Raw genomic sequence first — 20,097 nt, forward strand, 5'->3', positions numbered from 1 at the left:
GCTGTCTGCCTAAGCAAAGAAAGATAATGTCTGTAATTCTCTGAAAGCTTCGAATTGTCTACGAATTGCCTTTTAAATGACTTTCAAATTGTAATCAAGCGACTACAAATAAAACAATTCTTTTTGGCACCTGAGGAGTTTATACTGCAAATTTCTGCTGAGTTCCAGTATTCGCAAAGTGCTACTGATAACCGAATAGCAGAGATGATATAAATTCCTTCAACTATACACAGTCGAATAATACAAGGAATCGAACAACTTAACACAGTCTACAAATATTACAAATCTTACAACTTGTCGTATTGCGCCAGGACTTGATTCATCAACTAAGCTTCCCCCAAACTTGGCGTAGTTCGACAGGTTAAGAATCCTATAAATTTAAGATTCTTACATTTTGGCGTAGTCAGGCAGTCGGGGGGGGGAGTACTGAGGACGACCTTCGGAGGCCCAGGTGACGACGGAAAGCTTCGAAGATAATCGGAGGAGGTCGGGAACCTTCGGGAAGCTTCGGAGATAATCGGAGGAGGCCCAGAAGACAGCCGGAACCCACGGCTAGACTGGGGTAAGAAATATCTTTTTCACCCATTAAAAGTCTTAAAGCCGCATCAATCAGTACTTCGACCCTTGAAAAGAACATTTTTTATAGACTGTGTTAAATAAATCAAGTGCCAGTCGGTCGGTCAGACTATCAGGCGTGACTGGAAGATTAGTCACTGCAGTAACTTAAATAAAACGGCAGTCAGCGATCAAGAAAAGTTATGGCTGATCCAATTCAAAGTGTAGATTCAGAGCCTTTAGCAGACAGAAAATTACTCCCCACTACATCCAAGGGGGGTGCTGGAATACCAGATGTTTCTGTTGAAGATCTGTTGGGGGATTGTAGATCTTTCACTCGTAGACATTTTAACCTATGTGAAACCTCAAAAAAAATTGAATCAAAGTATGATATCCCCAGAGGACAGTGGTCCTTCAATAATATCAAGAGAACATGGGGAAAATGCACACGATTACACGGTGCAGAACGTGTAAAATGGTCCCTGGTAATTACGGGACAGATACACAGTCAGCAAGAGATCATTGTTAAAAATAAAAGTGATCATCAGCTTCAGTCCACTAAAGACCAACTAAGTGCAGTTCTTGAAGATTTGCAAGATGCAAAATCCAAACTTGAGCATTATGATGAAATTAAAATAGATTTGCAAGTTGCAAAATCCAAACTTGAGCATTATGATGAAATTAAAACAGAATTGCAAGATGCAAAATCCAAACTTGAAACAGATTTGCAAGATGCAAAATCCAAACTTGAGCATTCTGATGAAATTAAAACAGGTTTGCAAGTTGCAAAATCCAAACTTGAGCATTATGATGAAATTAAAACAGAATTGCAAGATGCAAAATCCAAACTTGAAACAGAATTGCAAGATGCAAAATCCAAACTTGAGCATTATGATGAAATTAAAACAGAATTGCAAGATGCAAAATCCAAACTTGAGCATTATGATGAAATTAAAACAGAATTGCAAGATGCAAAATCCAAACTTGAAACAGATTTGCAAGATGCAAAATCCAAACTTGAGCATTCTGATGAAATTAAAACAGATTTGCAAGTTGCAAAATCCAAACTTGAGCATTATGATGAAATTAAAACAGAATTGCAAGATGCAAAATCCAAACTTGAAACAGAATTGCAAGATGCAAAATCCAAACTTGAGCATTATGATGAAATTAAAACAGAATTGCAAGATGCAAAATCCAAACTTGAAACAGATTTGCAAGATGCAAAATCCAAACTTGAGCATTATGATGAAATTAAAACAGAATTGCAAGATGCAAAATCCAAACTTGAAACAGATTTACAAGATGCAAAATCCAAACTTGAGCATTCTGGTGAAATTAAAACAGATTTGCAAGTTGCAAAATCCAAACTTGAGCATTATGATGAAATTAGAACAGATTTGCAAAACAAAACCTCTGAACTCCAGCAATTTCAAATCCAAGTTTTTAAAGTGGAGTCAAAATACCAACAGTTGCAATTAACTACTGAGCGAAGCGATGATGAGTATAGGTCCACTAAAAAGCAACTAATTGCAGTTGTTGAAGAATTGCAAGATGCAAAATCCAAACTTGAGCATTCTGATGAAATTAAAACAGATTTGCGAAACAAAACCTCTGAACTCCAGCAGTTATCTTTTCAAATAACAGAATTCCAAAATCAAGTCTTTGAAGTGGAGGCAAAATACCGACAATTGCAATTAAAAACTGAGCGAATTGAACTTGAAAATTGCAAGTTGGTGAAAGAAAGATGTGTTTTAGAAAGAAATATAACCAGCGTGACTGAACATTGCAATTCTTTGACAAACATGCTTTCTGTACAAAAGATTGAACAAACTCAGAAAGCAGTCCAAGCCACTCACCTAGTGGCACAATCGGCAATTGCACAGCCAAGATCAGTTGTTAAACATAAATCATTTTCTCTGTCGGATGAATCAGACGAAGATAGTGTTCCTACAATACAAAATACTAAAGCAATTCGACTAGCCCCTTTAAAACACAAACGGGTTAGAGTTGGAAGCAAAAAAATAGAGGAAGATGGTGAACCTATCACGAGAAACATATTTGACCACCAATGGGTTCATGAACAAATTGATCCTTCTAAAATTGACGAATGGTCCAAGGGTCTTCCACACCCTAAAAAGGGTGGTAAGATCACATGGGATGGAATTCACAGATTACAAGCCATTTACAGTCTCCACCCATTTGATGGAGTACAAATTCTGACTATCATGCTAGGTACTCGTATCAGTTCAACCCTTAGAAATGAAGTAGAAGTTGCCCTTGGAGACGATTTGCAAAATTTAGAAGCTGGTTGGCTAACAATCAAGAATTGGCTATTACAATTTCGCCCCCCGAGGACCAATTGGTCTAAGATCACAGCTTGCTTTCAAAAAAATGATGAAGATATTCAGGATTTTGAGGAAAGATTTTTACATACTTGGATGGAATATTCAGGGATGACACTCGACCAGGAAAATGACACATGGGATGCAAGCACTTTAAGTCCATTAAAAACGGCTTTTATAGCCGGTGTTAAACCTGGAGTTTCTGCTGCCTTGAATTTGGTTTTACCAGCTTGGGCCACAGCTGGCACATACCGAGACATAGTTGACCGATGCATTCAGATAGATCGTGGTTTGCACAATCAGGCAACTTTTAACACTGCAGCTGCTCAAATGCAGCCTATTGCTCAAATCCAGCCCATGTTACCTGCTGCTCCAGCGGCGGCTGTTGCAGCACCTGCAGGAATATCAGCAGTAACTACAATTTCACCACCAGCGCTAGAACAAACACGTTCCCTTGCTCCATTAAAATCACGTAAGAAAATACCACAATGTCTTTCCTGTGGTAGAGTAGGACACTGGATGGCAAAATGCTATCAAAAACAACGGATGGATTCAAGAGATGATAATGAAGTAGACAATGTTCACTACAATACATCTCCACCTCGTGGTCAACCATGTAACACGTACCAACAAGACACACCCAGTATGGCTTCTGGTCAGCAACACTGGCTAAGCAACTACAACTATGGTTTGCTTTTACAGTTAATCAACAACAGTATCATAATAGCCCAACTGTTTACCACATGGCTTTACAGAATCATCTCAGGCAACTGCCTGTTCGGCCTTCCACCATTATCCAATATGAAGATGATGTTCTGATAACCTCTATCAATAAAGATGATCATGACAAAGATTTACGGATGGTCTTGAACCACCTCAGTACTAACAGTCACAAAGCTAGCTTTCACAAAGCACAAATTGCCCAGAAAGATGTTTACTTGGGACAGAAAATTTCCAAAGGAAAAAGGGAACTTACTCAGAACACAACGGCTGCCATCAAAGCAGCTAAAGAAACCTCAATGTATCGCTAAAAAGTTGCCAAGAACTGTCAACTTAAGAAAACTGTAATTATTCTGAACGTTGCTTTATTAATTGAAAGAAATTAACATATCTTGTTAGCTGTGTTTCCTTTAACAGAATCGACAAATTCATCTACAGAAAATCAAGATACAGCACAAGATTGGTTCAGTTATATATTTAATAAGTTATTGTATTTGATATTTTAAAATAAATGTTTAAAATTAGCCTGGAAATTAAAACTTCAAACAATGTGGGAGCTGGTTTTTAAAAAAAAAAACAACAATCTTTGATTAAAAGCCAAAAGAACATATCGTTCAAAGAAATTTGATAACGGGAATTTGGCAGCAATCCAACTTTTACTCCCAGTCCATTTGAGTGACAAAAAAAAAGTTTAAAGATGCGAATGGCATCATTCCAAGCTATACGCCTCTTTCTGTCTCTGCAAGAAAATTAACCCTTTCAACAAGCTTTTGTGTATTATCCAGAAGATGTCAAAGACTTGACATCAATTTTGATAATCATTTTACCATTTATTACTAGATCATATGTTCAACTTTTATTGTATAATCATTTGACAAGAAGTTATTATTAATTACCAATGTGATCAAATTTGATTAATTTATTAATTATAATAATTATTTTGAAATGCCTGTTGCAATGTTAATTCCATTTTATTGTTTAAAACTGCAATGATTCTTTGCGCTTTTACCTATCCTATCGCATTAATGATGTATTTTAATCTTTTCTGATATATCTCAATTTTTCGATTTATCAAAGGGCCGACTGTAGAAGCCAAGTATTTCAAATACAACTCGTATAGGTAAAAGATAGCTGTTTAAGCATAAATGTTGAGCCCCAGTTTTTAATACCCATTTATACAGCATAATTCACTTTTACTGAAGTCCGTTGTTCTGGCAAATGCATATTTTCAAAGACAGTGTGACATTAAAAAAAAAGCACAGTTGCAAGATAATTTGACACTGTCTTGTGCTAATTGTCAAGGCCAAGGGATTGAATACACAGCAACATGAAGGCACCATTGTTCACAATGCAGATAACAGCTAGGTCAGAAAAGCTGATGTTGCACATTGAAGATGGACGGCTTGCCATCAAATCAAATGTGTTTGAGTCTAACCCAAACCAATTAGGATTATATTGGGGTGTAATTAGATGACTTAAGACAGATATGAAAGTGTATAACTGAAAAGTTTCTCCGGGCCATTTTAGGTTAGGTTGGGGTTTTGTTGTCTTTGTGAGTATTGTCTTTGTAAGTTTTGTTTTAGTGTTTAGTTTTTCGTGTGTTGTCTGTGTTTTTATTGTCTTTGGGGGTGTGTTGTGCTGTGTTGTCTTTCTGTTAGTTTAGTCAGTTTTTGCCTTTGATTCTAGTCTCCATTTTAGTTTATGTCTTTTGGGGGTTCTGTCAGTCTACCAGTCTGTGTCAGTGATGTTAGTCCACTTTTGACTTTGAGTTTGAGTTTAGCTGAAGATTAGCTTTCTCTCTCTTTTCATGTTTCATTGCCAGACTTTGACCTTTTAAAAGTTACTTTCGAGCTGTCTGCCTAAGCAAAGAAAGATAATGTCTGTAATTCTCTGAAAGCTTCGAATTGTCTACGAATTGCCTTTTAAATGACTTTCAAATTGTAATCAAGCGACTACAAATAAAACAATTCTTTTTGGCACCTGAGGAGTTTATACTGCAAATTTCTGCTGAGTTCCAGTATTCGCAAAGTGCTACTGATAACCGAATAGCAGAGATGATATAAATTCCTTCAACTATACACAGTCGAATAATACAAGGAATCGAACAACTTAACACAGTCTACAAATATTACAAATCTTACAACTTGTCGTATTGCGCCAGGACTTGATTCATCAACTAAGCTTCCCCCAAACTTGGCGTAGTTCGACAGGTTAAGATTCCTTAAATTTAAGATTCCTTCAAGGAGATACACTCTCCTCACTGACCAACGGTCGGGTGCCTTCATGTTCAATAATACACAGCGGGGCAAGATCAAAAACAATAAGATCTTGAGGTGGAGGATCGAGCTTTCCACCTTTAATTTTGTATCGCCCCGGGAAGCTCAACGAGCCCCCTGACGCCCTATCCCGCGGTACATGTGCCAGTGCACAAGTGGAACGACTCCGGGCTCTCCACGATGGCCTCTGCCACCCGGGAGCCACCCGGTTCTTCCATTTCATCAAGGCTCACAACCTTCCCTACTCCATTGAGGAGGTCAGGACTGTCACCAGAGACTGCAAGGTCTGCGCAGAGTGCAAGCTGCACTTCTACCGGCCAGATCAAGTGCACCTGGTGAAGGCCTCCCACCCCTTTGAGCGCCTCAGCATGGACTTCAAAAGGCCCCTACCCTCCACCGACCGCAACACGTACTTTCTGAATGTAGTCGATGATTACTCCTGGTTCCCTTTCGCTATCCCATGCCCTTCTGCCACGGTCATTGTGGTAAACCACTGTTGCATCTGTATTAGGTGATGTACGGTATGACCTGTACTACAGGTTAGCCGGTAGTCCCTGCCTGCTGGCTCCGCCCAGGAGTCGGGGTATAAATATCCGTGTCCTCCAGCCAGCAGCCATTTCGCCAGCTGCTGTGGGAGGCCACACATCAGGGGCGAAATTCTCCGTTATCGGCGGAAAGTCCGCCGATCGGCGCAAAAAACGGCGCAAATCCCACTTGCGTCACGTCATAAAAATGGGACGATAGTCTCCGGCCCGAAATGGGCTAGCAGCGACGTAACGGGATCCGCGCTTGCGCAGTGGTTCACGCCGTGTAGCGTCATATGCGCTGCACGGCGTGACGGCTCAAAAGACCGCGCAGCTCCCCCCCACCCGACCGGAACACCCGACCGCAACACACGACTTGATGGCTGGCCGTCGCTCAGCCCCGAGGTTCGAGTCACGCGATGTGGAGGCGCTCCTGGACGCGGTGGAGCAGAGGATGGACGCCCTGTATCCCGGGCACGGCCGCAGAGTTGCCCCACGCCACAGCCGGCGTCTGTGGAGGGAAGTGGCAGAGGCCGTCACCGCTGTGGCCCTGACACCACGGACAGGCACCCAGTGCCACAAGAAGGTGAACGACCTCGTCAGAGCAGGCAAGGTGAGTCTCCCCATATCCCCCCTCCCCCATATCCCCCCTCCCCCATATCCCCCATATCCCCCCTCCCCCATATCCCCCATACCCCCCTTCCCTATATCCCCCCTCCCCATATCCCCCCTCCCCCATATCCCCCATATCCCCATATCCCACCTCCCCCATATCCCCCATGTCCCCCCTCCCCCATATCCCCCCTCCCCCATATCCCCCCTCCCCCATATCCCCCCTCCCCATATCCCCCCTCCCCCATATCCCCCCTCCCCATATCCCCCTCCCCCATATCCCCCATATCCCCCCTCCCCCATATCCCCCCTCCCCCATATCCCCCATATCCCCCCTCCCCATATCCCCCATATCCCCAAGTGAATCCAGCCCTAACCTTAACCTCTGCAATGCACGCGCAACCGATGGCGTGCATTCATATACCTGCCTAACACTGTTGCCTTTTACCCCTGCCACCAACCCCCCCCCCCCCCCACAGGAGAAGCGCGCACACAACAATAGGGAGCATGTGAGGACTGGAGGAGGGCCCGCTGATGAGAGGCCACTGACCGTACACGAGGAAAGGGCCCTGGAACTGGCTGGCGGACCTGAGGACCGGGAGGTTGCTGATGCAGAGGTCGGGGGCCCACGAGCAAGTGAGCCACCAACAGCCCGTCCCCATATCCCCCCTCCCCTATATCCCCCTCCCCCGTATCACCTGATCACTGCCTGATGTCTAACCATGCATGCTTCATTGTGTATCGCAGGACCAAACGTCCAGGCACCCATCCCCGCAGATGCACACCGCCCGAAGGATGCCCCTCGGAGACCACAGGAGACGGAGAGACCCGCACCCTCCAGCATGCGACGCCCGCAGGATGCCCCTCGGAGACCACGGGAGATGGAGAGACCCGGACCCTCCAGCATGCGACGCCCGCAGGATGCCCCTCGGAGACCACGGGAGACGGAGAGACCCGGACCCTCCAGCATGCGACGCCCGCAGGATGCCCCTCGGAGACCACGGGAGACGGAGAGACCCGGACCCTCCTGCATGCGACGCCCGCAGGATGCCCCTCGGAGACCACGGGAGACGGAGAGACCCGGACCCTCCAGCATGCGACGCCCGCAGGATGCCCCTCGCACACCACGGGAGACGGAGAGACCTGGAGCAACAGGGAGACGACACCCCCGTCACATCCGAGCCAGGACACCACTACCCAGGACACCACTATCCAGGACACCCCTACCCGGGACACCACTATCCAGGACACCCCTACCTGGGGCAGCACTACCCGGGACAGCACTACCCAGGACACCCCTACTCGGGACACCACTACCCAGGACACCCCTACCCGGGACAGCACTACCCGGGACAGCACTACCCAGGATACCCCTACCCGGGACAGCACTACCCGGGACAGCACTACCCGGGACAGCACTACCCAGGACACCCCTACCCGGGAAGACGGTAGGTGACTCAGAGTGGATGGGTGGAGATGAACCCCCACCCCAAAGTGCCATGGAGTCAGAGTGGGACCAAGAGCACGACACAATGCCACTGCTGTCACCAACACCCTCCACCATCGCAGAAACACTCACCACGGTTGGGCACTTTAGTGATGAGGCGTCTGGTACACTCACTGGTGCGCACAACACAGCTGTCCCGGTACAGCAGGTGGAGGTAGGAGCAGCAGAGGGACCGGGCGGTCGGAGGGAAGCCCAGGCCAAGCGAACATCTGCCGCCCAGACGGATCCCGGGTTCCTGCAGTTACCGCATCCACACATAGATCCGATGCAACCACCGACACGGAGACGAGCGAATAGGGTGACGGGTGGCTTGCGGCGGCTGCGGTCGCAGGTGGAGGAGTCCACCCGCGTCCAGGAGCTGGGAGTGGTCCCAGTCATGCGTGCCACCCAGGCTGACACCGCACGGGTGGCGTCCGCGGTGGAGGCAATGGGTGCGACGGTGTCAGACATGGGGAACGGTTTGCGAGGCCTTGGGCCTTCCGTGCAGGCGGCGTCTGTGGCCCAGGAAATGGCTGCCCTCTCACAGGAGGCCATGAGCCAGTGCCAGCGCCAGATGGCAGAGGCGCTCAACGCCATGGCCCAGTCTCAGCAGGCCATAGCCCAGTCTCTGCAGGCCATGGCCCAGTCTCTGCAGGCCATGGCCCAGTCTCAGCAGGCCATGGCCCAGTCTCAGCAGGCCATCGCTGAGGGCATCGGCGCCAGTGGCCATGTGCAAGCCGGCGTCGCACTGTCACAGACAGGGTTTGACAACCCCCTGGGCTCCATGGCTGCAAACCTGCAGACCCCTGTCGATACCAGCACGGGCCTCCAGGACTGGCAGCGCCAGATGTCGGGGGGGCGTCGGATGACCAGTCCGTTCGCATCCCCCACCCATGTAGAGGCCTGGGGGCCATCGGGCACCCCGAGGGAGGAGGAGGTGGTGTGGTCCGTCCCGGCTCCCTCTGTAGGGGAGGTCCCGGTACACCGCGACACCTCGGACTCCCCCCCTTCCGTCCCAGGTGCATCGGGTGGGCAACGGGCAGGACAGGCTGGCAGCTCGCCATCCCAGTCGCCCGGGCCGCAGCCTGGCCCATCTAGGCCAGGACGCCCCAGGAAACAGCCGCCAAAGGGATCCAGTGTCAGAGGGCAGGAATCACAGGAGTCCACCTCCAGTTCTGCTGTACCATCTGGGGAACCACGTAGACGTAGTCAAAGGGCCCGTAAGGCCAAACAATTAGACACTGAGTAAGTTGGCACGGGTGCAGGGCACAGATGAGTTTTAGGGGCTAGGGCACGTGCATGAACTCCTTTGGTTATTAAAGTCAATGTTACACCTACCGAAGCTGCCTTTGTGCTCTGTCCAAAGTGTGCGGGCGTGTCATGTACGTTGAGCGCAAGTGTGTGTGTGACGGGTGGTTTTACCTCAGCCCCAGGTGAGTCTGGCCCCTTCCCCCTGGGCCGCCATCAACATCCCCCGGGCAGAGGACGGGACCGTGCGCTGCAGTGTCACAGCCGCATGCAGGGATGGTCCGGGTGGATGGTGGTACTGTGGCCATGGGTCAGACATAGTCCAACGATGTAGAGCCAGGAGCTCATCGCAGGGCGGGTTGTCATCATCCTCCATGGCCTGCGATAGACACGCGTCCACCCGCAACTGGGTGAGCCCGGCCCGTTGTGCCGCCGGTGGATCGGCAATTGGGGGGGGGGCGGTGGTGTGCATGCGGGTGGGATGTGTGGGGTTGGGGAGGGGGGTGAGGGTGCTGGGTGGGTGGATGGGTGGGGGGTGTGGGTGGTCGGCTGTTGCCATGGTGTGCGGTCTGTGGCCATACTACCCGATTCCCACGCCCATCTAGTCAGTGAAGCGGGCGGCTATCAGTCTGTCCCGTGCCCGCTGGGCCAGCCGGTAACGGTGGACAGCCACCCGCCTGTGTCTACCCCGTCTGCCCTGACCATTGCCCCCATCCCCCTCATCTGGGGAGGACTGCGCCTCTTCCTGCTGCTCCTCCACTCCGCCCTCCTCTGCCTGCGGCACATCGCCCCTCTGCTGGGCTATGTTGTGCAGGACGCAGCACACCACAATGATGCGGCCGACCCTATCTGACCGATACTGGAGGGCGCCCCCAGAGAGGTCCAGGCACCTGAAACGCATCTTCAGCACGCCAAAGCACCTCTCGATCACTCTCCTTGTCGCTACATGGGCATCATTGTAGCGGTTCTCCGCCTCATTGCGTGGCCTCCGTACAGGCGTCATCAGCCACGATCGCACCGGGTAGCCCCTGTCGCCCAGCAACCAGCCCCTCAGCCGGGGATGGCGTCCCTCGTACATGCCGGGGATGGATGACCGCGACAACACGAATGAGTCGTGTACACTGCCTGGGTGACGGGCGCAGACGTGCAGGATCATCATGCGGTGGTCGCAGACCACCTGTACGTTCATCGAATAGGTCCCCTTCCTATTAGTGAACACGGCCCTGTTATCTGCAGGTGGCCGCACGGCGACGTGCATCCCATCGATCGCGCCCTGGACCATGGGGAACCCGGCAACGGCAGAGAAGCCCACGGCCCGGGCATCTTGGCTGGCCCGGTCCACGGGGAAGCGGATGTAGCGGTGCGCCATGGCATAAAGGGCATCTGTCACTGCCCGGATGCACCGGTGCACCGATGTCTGCGATATGCCGGACAGGTCCCCACTCGGTGCCTGGAATGACCCCGTTGCATAAAAGTTCAGGGCCACCGTAACCTTGACGGACACGGGGAGAGGGTGTCCCCCGTCAGTGCCACGCGGTGACAGGTGTGCCAGCAGGTGGCAGATATGTGCCACAGTTTCCCGGCTCATCCGGAGTCTCCTCCTGCATTCCCGGTCCGTGAGGTCCTGGTATGACTGCCGGGGCCGGTACACACGGGGCGCCCTCGGGTGCCTCCGTTGCCGTGGGGCCGCGACGTCCTCCTCCCCCTCCTCGTCCTGTCGGTCAGGTGTCCCTCCAGCCTGGGCGGCTGCCGCCTGCCCCTCTGCGGCAGCCTGCGCCGCCTCTCTGGCACGCCCCTCCTCCTCCTCCTCCTCCTCATCCAGGGCAACATAGACATGAGCGGCTGCCACCACGGCGGCCAACATCGCTGGATGGTCTGAAAACATGACGGCCTGGTGGGGAGGAGGGGAACGACGACATGTCATCATTGCCCATATCCCCTCCTCCCCCCAGCCAGGTGGCATGGACCGCATGGGTCCAACTGTTGGAGGCTGGCACCTGGCCAGGTGGACCAACTCATTTGCCCTCCCATCACCCTCCTCGGCACGGACCCCCCCCCAACCTCCACCCCGGCACGGACCCCCTCCCAACCTCCACCCCAGCACGGACCCCCTCCCCAACCTCCACCCCAGCACGGACCCCCTCCCAACCCCCAACCTCCACCCCGGCATGGACCCCCTCCCCAACCTCCATCCCGGCACGGACCCCCTCCCCAACCTCCACCCCGGCACGGACCCCCTCCCCAACCTCCACCCCAGCACGGACCCCCTCCCCAACCTCCACCCCAGCACGGACCCCCTCCCAACCCCCAACCTCCACCCCGGCACGGACCCCCTCCCCAACCTCCACCCCAGCATGCCCCCCCCACCCCCAACCTCCACCCCAGCACGGACCCCCCCCCCCCAACCTCCACCCCGGCACGGATCCCCTCCCCAACCTCCACCCCAGCACGGACCCCCTCCCCAACCTCCACCCCAGCACGGACCCCCCCCAACCTCCACCCCAGCACGGACCCCCTCCCAACCCCCAACCTCCACCCCGGCACGGACCCACCCCAACCCCCAACCTCCACCCCGGCACGGACCCCCTCCAACCCCCAACCTCCACCCCGGCACGGACCCCCTCCCCAACCCCCAACCTCCACCCCGGCACGGACCCCCTCCCGGCACTCCCCCGGAGCCCAGCCTACTCTAACCACCCCCCCCCCCCCCTGCCGCACACACACACACACAAGCCGAGACACACCTCTCCTCACGCAATCAGTCTGCGGCCACGCCATTTCCTGCCCAGAGCCAACCCCCCAGGCCGTCACTCACCTCCTCGCTGGTCGGCGTGAGCCTGGAGCACCGGGTCACGCCGATGAAAAGGAGGTTTGATTCACGTCGACGTGAACGGTCATCACGTCGACGGGACTTCGGCCCATCCGGAAGGGGGAATATCGGCAGGCCGAAAATCGGCTGCCTTGCGCAGACCCGTGACATTCTCCGCGGCAGCGGCGCCATTAACGCCCCGCCGACTTTTCTCCCTTCGGAGACTTCGGCGGGGGCGGGGGCGGGATTCACGGCGGCCAACGGCCATTCTCCGACCCGGCGGGGGGTCGGAGAATGATGCCCCTGATATCAGTTTCTAAGGATGGACCTCCGTATCAAACCCGATCACCTGCAGCTGGATCTGCACTCAAGCGATGCCAGAAAGGACTTCCAGCACTGGCTAGCTTGCTTCGAGACGTATATCAACGCGGCAACAATCCCTGTTTCGGAGGCTCAGAAGATTCAGATTTTATATTCCAGGTTGAGCTCCAAAGTCTTTCCGTTAATCCAGGACGCGCCGAACTACGCCGAAGCCATGACTCTACTCAAGGACAACTACGCACAGAAAACGAACACGCTCTTCGCCAGGTACGCACTCGCCACTCGCTCTCAACTCCCTGGTGAGTCCATAGAAGACTTCTGGCGGGCCCTAATCCCACTAGTCCGGGACTGTGACTGTCAGGCCGTTACGGCCAAGGAACACTCAGACCTCCTTATGCGGGATGCTTTTGTGACTGGAATTGGGTCAGATCTCGTACGCCAGCGGCTCCTAGGAGGGGCCACGCGTGACCCCGCAGAGATCCGGGGGTACTGTACAGTCACGCTCACGGTCCAGGGCATAGAATTCAGCAGCTTCCGCCTCTACGTCCTCCCTAACCTCTGCGCTGCACTAATCCTTGGCCTGGACTTCCAGTGCAACCTCCAGAGCCTAACTCTGAAATTCAGCAGGCCCTTACCACCCCTTACTGAGTGCGGCCTCACGACACTAAAGGTCGATCCACCTTCCCTCTTTGCCAATCTAACGCTAGATTGCAAACCCGTCGCCACCAGGAGCAGACGATACAGCACCCAGGACAAGACCTTCATCAGGTCCGAAGTCCAGCGGCTGCTTCGGGAGGGCATCATTGAGGCCAGCAACAGCCCCTGGAGAGCTCAAGTGGTAGTATTTAAAACTGGGGAGAAACACTGAATGGTCGTGGACTACAGCCAGACCATCAACCGGTACACGCAGCTCGACGCGTACCCCCTCCCACGCATATCTGACATGGTTAACCAGATTGCGCAGTACCGGATCTTCTCAACGGTAGACCTGAAATCCGACTACCACCAGCTCCCCATCCGTCCATACACACCTTTGAGGCAGACGGCCGCCTATACCACTTCCTTAGGGTCCCCTTCGGCATCACAAACGGGGTCTCGGTCTTCCAAAGGGAGATGGACCGAATGATCGACCGGTACGGGTTTCAGGCCACCTTTCCGTACCTAGACAACGTCACCATCTTCAGCCATGAACAGCAGGACCATGACACCAACCTTGCTAAATTTCTCCACACGGCTACTCTCCTAAACCTCACTTACAACAAGGAGAAGTGCGTGTTCCGCACAAACCGCTTAGCCATCCTCGGCTATGTGGTCCAGAACGGAGTTCTGGGGCCTGATCCCGATCCCGACCACATGCGCCCCCTCATGGAGCTCCCCCTCCCCCACTGCCCCAAGGCCCTCAAACGCTGCCTGGGTTCTTTTCGTACTACGCTCAGTGGGTCCCAAACTATGCGGACAAGACCCGCCCACTCATGCAGTCCACCCAGTTTCCCCTGACGGCCGAGGCCCAACAGGCCTTTGCCCGGATCAGAGCTGATATTGCCAAGGCCAGATGAGACGCTACCCTTCCAAGTAGAAAGCGACGCATCAGACATTGCCCTTGCCGCCACCCTCAATCAAGCAGGCAGGTCCGTGGCATTCTTTTCCCGCACCCTTCATGCCTCAGACATTCGGCACTCATCCGTCGAAAAGGAGGCCCAAGCTATGGTTGAAGCTGTGCGCCATTGGAGGCATTACCTGGCCGGCAGGAGATTCACTCTCCTCACTGACCAATGGTCGGTAGCCTTCATGTTCAACAACACACAGCGGGGCAAGATCAAGAACGATAAAATCTTGAGGTGGAGGATCGAGCTCCCCAACTACAATTATGAGATTATGTATCGCCCCGGCAAACTCAATGAGGCCCCAGACGCCCTATCACGAGGTACATGTGCCAACGCACAGGTAGACCGACTCCGGGCCCTGCATGACAGCCTTTGTCACCCAGGAGTCACACGGTTATACCACTTTATTAAGGTACGAAATCTGCCCTACTCCGTCGAGGAAGTAAGGACAATCACCAGGGACTGCCAGGTCTGTGCGGAGTTCAAGCCGCACTTCTACCAGCCGGACCGCACGTGCCTGGTGAAGGCCTCCCGCCCCTTTGAACGCCTCAGCGTGGACTTCAAAGGCCTCCTCCCCTCCACCGACCGTCACACATATTTTCTCTGTGTGATCGACGAATACTCCAGATTCCCCTTTGCCATTTAATTACCTCAACATGACGTCTGCCACTGTCATTAAAGCCCTCAACACAATCTTCGCTCTGTTCGGTTTCCCCGCCTACATCCACAGTGACAGGGGATCCTCATTCATGAGTGATGAGCTGCGTCAGTTCCTGCTCAGCAGGGTATCGCCTCCAGCAGGACGACAAGCTATAACCCCCGGGGAAACGGACAGGTAGAGAGGGAAAACGGGACGGTATGGAGGGCCGTCCAACTGGCCCTACGGTCCAGGAACCTCCCGGCCTCCCGCTGGCAGGAGGTCCTCCCTGATGCACTCCACTCCATTCGCTCATTACTCGTACTGCCACTAACAATACACCCCATGAACGTCTTTTTGCCTTCCCCAGGGAGTCCACATCCGGGGTGTCGCTCCCAATAGCACCCCCCCCCAGGACCATCCGTCCTCCCCCTGCCCACGCCCGACGATGGAGGATTATGGCACGCTCCCGGAGTCATCATCGACCAGATCAGCACCAACATCGCCGACACCACTGCGTCGCTCCCAGAGGAACATCAAGGCCCCGGACCGGCTAAACTTCTGACCGGTCCACCGGACATCAAAGGACATTTGTTTGCTCAAATCTTGTAAATATTAACTTATTGTTGTATATAGTTACCCACCACCCCCGCCGGACTCAATTTTTAACAGGGGGTGAATGTGGTAAACCACTGTTGCATCTGTATTCGGTGCTGTACGGTAGGACCTGCATGACAGGTTCGCCGGTAGTCCCTGCCTGCTGGCTCTGACCAGGAGGCGGGGTATAAATATGCATGTCCTCCAGCCAGCAGCCATTTCGCCAGCTGCTGTGGGACAGCAATAAAGTCTCAGTTGGATTCAACTAACGTCTTTGTCCAATTGATCGTGCCTCAGTCATTAAAGCCCACCACAGTATCTACACTCTGTTCAGTTTCCCTACCTACGTCCACAGCGATCGGAGATCCTCCGTTATGAGTGATGAGCTGCATCAGTTCCTGCTCAGCAAGGGCATTGCCTCGAGCAGGACGACCAGCTACAACCCCCGGGGAAACGGGCAGGTGGAGAGGGAGAACGGGACGGTCTGGAAGGCTGTCCTGCTGGCCCTGCGGTCTAAATATTTCCCGGTCTCCCGCTGGCAGGAGATCCTCCCCAACGCGCTCCACTCCATCCAATCGCTCCTCTGCACCGCATGAACGTCTCTTTACCTTCCCCCGGACGTCCACCTCCGGGGTCTCGCTCCCAACATGGCTAACAGCTCCTGGACCCGTCCTCCTTTGGAAGCATGTGTGGACCCATAAGTCGGACCCTTTGGTCGAAAGGGTCCACCTCCTACACGCGAACCCGCTGTATGCCTACGTGGCACACCCCAACGGGCGCCAGGACACAGTCTCCCTCTGGGACATGACACCCGCTGGATCCCCACCCACAGACCCCAACCCGCCAATCCCCCCCCCCCTCCGGTTGCCTCATTCACCCCTGTGCCACTCCCCCTCCCCCCAGCGAACCTCACCACAGCCCCCGCCCCAGGAGGATCCGCCTTCCTACTGGTTCCACTCAGGAGTGACGAAGACGAGGACAACACGCTCTCGGAGTCACAAGTAACCAAGCCGGCGCCCACATCACCACCAGGACTGAGGCGATCACAGAGGAGGATCAAGGCAGCACGGTAGCACAAGTGGCTAGCACAGCGCCAGGGTTCGATTCCCCGCTGGGTCACTGTCTGTGTGGAGTTTGCACGTTCTCCCCGTACCTGCGTGGGTTTCCTCCGGGTGCTCCGGTTTCCTCCCACAGTCCAAAGACGTGCAAGTTAGGTGTATTGGCCATGATAAATTGCCCTTAGTGACCAAAAAGGTGAGGAGGGGTATTGGGTTACGGGGATAAGGTGGAAATGAGGGGTCGGTGCAGACTCGATGGGTCGAATGGCCTCCTTTTGCACTGTCTGTTCTATATGTTCTATATAAGGCTCCCGACAGACTGAACTTGTAAAATAAAATTTCCACCACCCCCGCCGGACTCTTTTTTAACAGGGGGTGAATCTGGTAGTCGCCACTAGCTGTATTATATGTATTATGGGAAGACAATATACCAGAGGTACATGGGTAAATCCCTGCCTGCTGGCTCCGCCCAGTAGGTGGTGTATAAATGTGTGTGCTCGCCGGTGCTGCAGCCATTCTGGTAGCAGCTACAGGAGGCACAATATCTTTGCTCAATATAGCATCGATTATCCCACTACTCTCGTCTTTGTGGTAATTGACAGTGCATCAGAGGGTAGCTAATGTAATCCCACAATTTAAAAAGGGAGGTGGAGAGAAAACAGGAAATTATAGACCAGTCCGCCTGACGTTGAATGTGGAGAAAATGCTGGAGTCCATTATAAAGGAGTCAATAGCAGAGCACTTGGAAAACAATGGCAGGATTGGACAGAGTCAGCATGGATTTATGAAAGGAAAATAATGTTTCACAAATCTACTGGAATTCTTTGAGGGTGTATCATGTAAAGTTGATGAAGGAGAGCCAGTGGGTGTGGTTTATTTGAACTTTCAGAAGGCTTTCGACAAAGTCCCACTTAGGAGACCGGCATGTAAAATTAAAGCGTATCGAATTGGGGTAGTGTATTGAGATGGATAGAAAACTGGTTGCCAGACAGGAAACAAACAGTAGGAATAAACGGGTCTTTTTCCGAATGGCAGGCAGTGACTAATGGGGTACCCCTGGGATCGGTGCTAGAACCTCAGCTATTCACAATAAATAATAATGATTTAGATGAGGGAACAAAATGTAATATCTCCAAATTTGCAAATGACACAAAAGCTGGTTAGGAGGGTGACAAGGATGCAGAGATGATTCAGTGTGATTTGAAAAAGTTGAGTGAGTGCTCAATGCATGGCAGATGCAGTATAATCTGGATAAATGTGAGATTATCCACTTTGGTAGCAAAAAATAGGAAGATAAATTATTATCTGAATGGCTATAAATTGAGGGAGAGAAATGTGCACCAGTCGCTCAAGGTGAGCATGCAGAGCAGCAGGCAGTATTCATAGTAAGTAAGAAGTCTTATAACACCAGGTTAAAGTCCAACAGGTTTGCTTGGAATCACTAGCTTTCGGAGCGCAGCTCCTTCTTCAGGTGGCCTCCTTCACCCAGAGTGGTGAGCCTTTGGAATTATTTTCCACAGGGAGAGGTTAAGGCGAAAACATTGTATATTTTCAAGAAGGAGTTAGATGTACTCTTGGGGCTAAAGGGATCAAAGGATAATGGGGGAAAGCAGGAACAGGTTACTGCACTGGATGAGTAGTCATGATTATATTGAATGGCGGAGCAGGTTCGCAGGGCCGAATGGCCTCCTCATTCTCCTATTTTCAATGTTTACTGTGGCCAAGGAGAGTCCATGTTCCACATTTATAAAGATTGTCCATCGCTGTAGCCCCTTTTTAGTTACTTGAAGCGGCTGCTCCTAACCTGCACATTTTTGGGGCAACTGAGCATGGCTATGGGCAGCACGATAGCATAGTGGCTAACACAATTGCTTCACAGCTCCAGGGTCCCAGGTTCGATTCCCGGCTTGGGTCACTGTCTGTGCGGAGTCTGCATGTTCTCCCCATGTGTGCGTGGGATTCCTCCGGGTGCTCCGGGTTCCTCCCACAGTCCAAAGATGTGCAGGTTAGATGGATTGGCCATGCTAAATTACCCTTAGTGTCCAAAATTGCCCTTAGTGTTGGGTGGGTTACTGGGTTATGGGGATAGGGTGAAGGTGTGGGCTTGGGTAGGGTGCTCTTTCCAAGAACCGGTGCAGACTCGATGGGCTGAATGGCCTCCTTCTGCACTGTAAATTCTATGATTCTATGATATAATCCACCTAACCTGCAGATTTGTGGACTGAGAGAGGAAACCCAACAGACACAGGGAGAACATGCAAACTCCACACAGACAGTCACCTCAGTGTGGAAGTGTGGAATCAAACCCGGGTCCCTGGCACTGTGAGGCAGCCTCACAATCCTGATCCTCAGCCACCTAATGCAAAGGGGGGTGAGGAGGGAGGCCGGATCCAGGGCCTGGCCAAGGTGGCCATTAACAGGTCCAGGAAGCTTGCGGTCTCCCCCTCTACCATGATTACGTTCCTGGCCAGGTGACCATGGAAAGGAAGCACACAACGTCCACCGCATGCTTCAAGCCTTCCCCAATGGGTGGGTACCAGGGTGGGCATCATCACCACAGGAAATGACATTTTAATTTAATTAGTTCAGTTTCCTTTTGGCATTTGGGGCTGGATTCTCCAGTCGCCGAAATCGCGTTCGGCAAGCCATAAGACCATAAGACATAGGAGCGGAAGTAAGGCCATTCGGCCCATCGAGTCCACTCCACCATTCAATCATGGCTGATTTCAACTCCATTTACCCGCTCTCTCTCCATAGCCCTTAATTCCTCGAGAAATCAAGAATTTATCAACTTCTGTCTTAAAGACACTCAACGTCCCGGCCTCCACCGCCCTATGTGGCAATGAATTCCACAGACCCACCACTCTCTGGCTGAAGAAATTTCTCCTCATCTCTGTTCTAAAGTGACTCCCTTTTATTCTAAGGCTGTGCCCCCGGGTCCTAGTCTCCCCTGCTAATGGAAACAACTTTCCTATGTCCACCCTATCTAAGCCATTCATTATCTTGTAAGTTTCTATTAGATATCCCCTCAACCTCCTGAACTCCAATGAATATAATCCCAGGATCCTCAGACGTTCATCGTATGTTAGGCCTACCATTCCTGGGATCATCCATGTGAATCTCCGCTGGACCCGTTCCAATGCCAGTATGTCCTTCCTGAGATGTGGGGCTCAAAGTTGCTCACAGTATTCTAAATGGGGCCTAACTAATGCTTTATAAAGCTTCAGAAGTACATCCCTGCTTTTATATTCCAAGCCTCTTGAGATAAATGACAACATTGCATTTGCTTTCTTAATTACGACTTA

The 20,097-nt window shown here is 52.0% G+C and overlaps 1 protein-coding gene across 1 annotated transcript in view; it reads left to right on the forward strand.

Annotated features, from left to right (window-relative positions):
• LOC140398058 (uncharacterized) overlaps nt 1-5,599 on the forward strand; it is a 58,316-nt gene extending 52,717 nt beyond the window's left edge. Inside the window, exons 2-3 of the mRNA XM_072486271.1 lie at nt 1,246-4,740; nt 5,153-5,599. Coding sequence (XP_072342372.1) covers nt 1,246-3,719 — 2,474 coding nt within the window. The 3' untranslated portion in view covers nt 3,720-4,740; nt 5,153-5,599. The remainder of the gene's footprint in view (nt 1-1,245; nt 4,741-5,152) is intronic.
• The last annotated feature ends 14,498 nt before the right edge of the window (nt 5,600-20,097 follow it).

Source organism: Scyliorhinus torazame, chromosome 21 (assembly GCF_047496885.1).
Source record: "Scyliorhinus torazame isolate Kashiwa2021f chromosome 21, sScyTor2.1, whole genome shotgun sequence".
Lineage (NCBI taxonomy): Eukaryota > Metazoa > Chordata > Chondrichthyes > Carcharhiniformes > Scyliorhinidae > Scyliorhinus > Scyliorhinus torazame.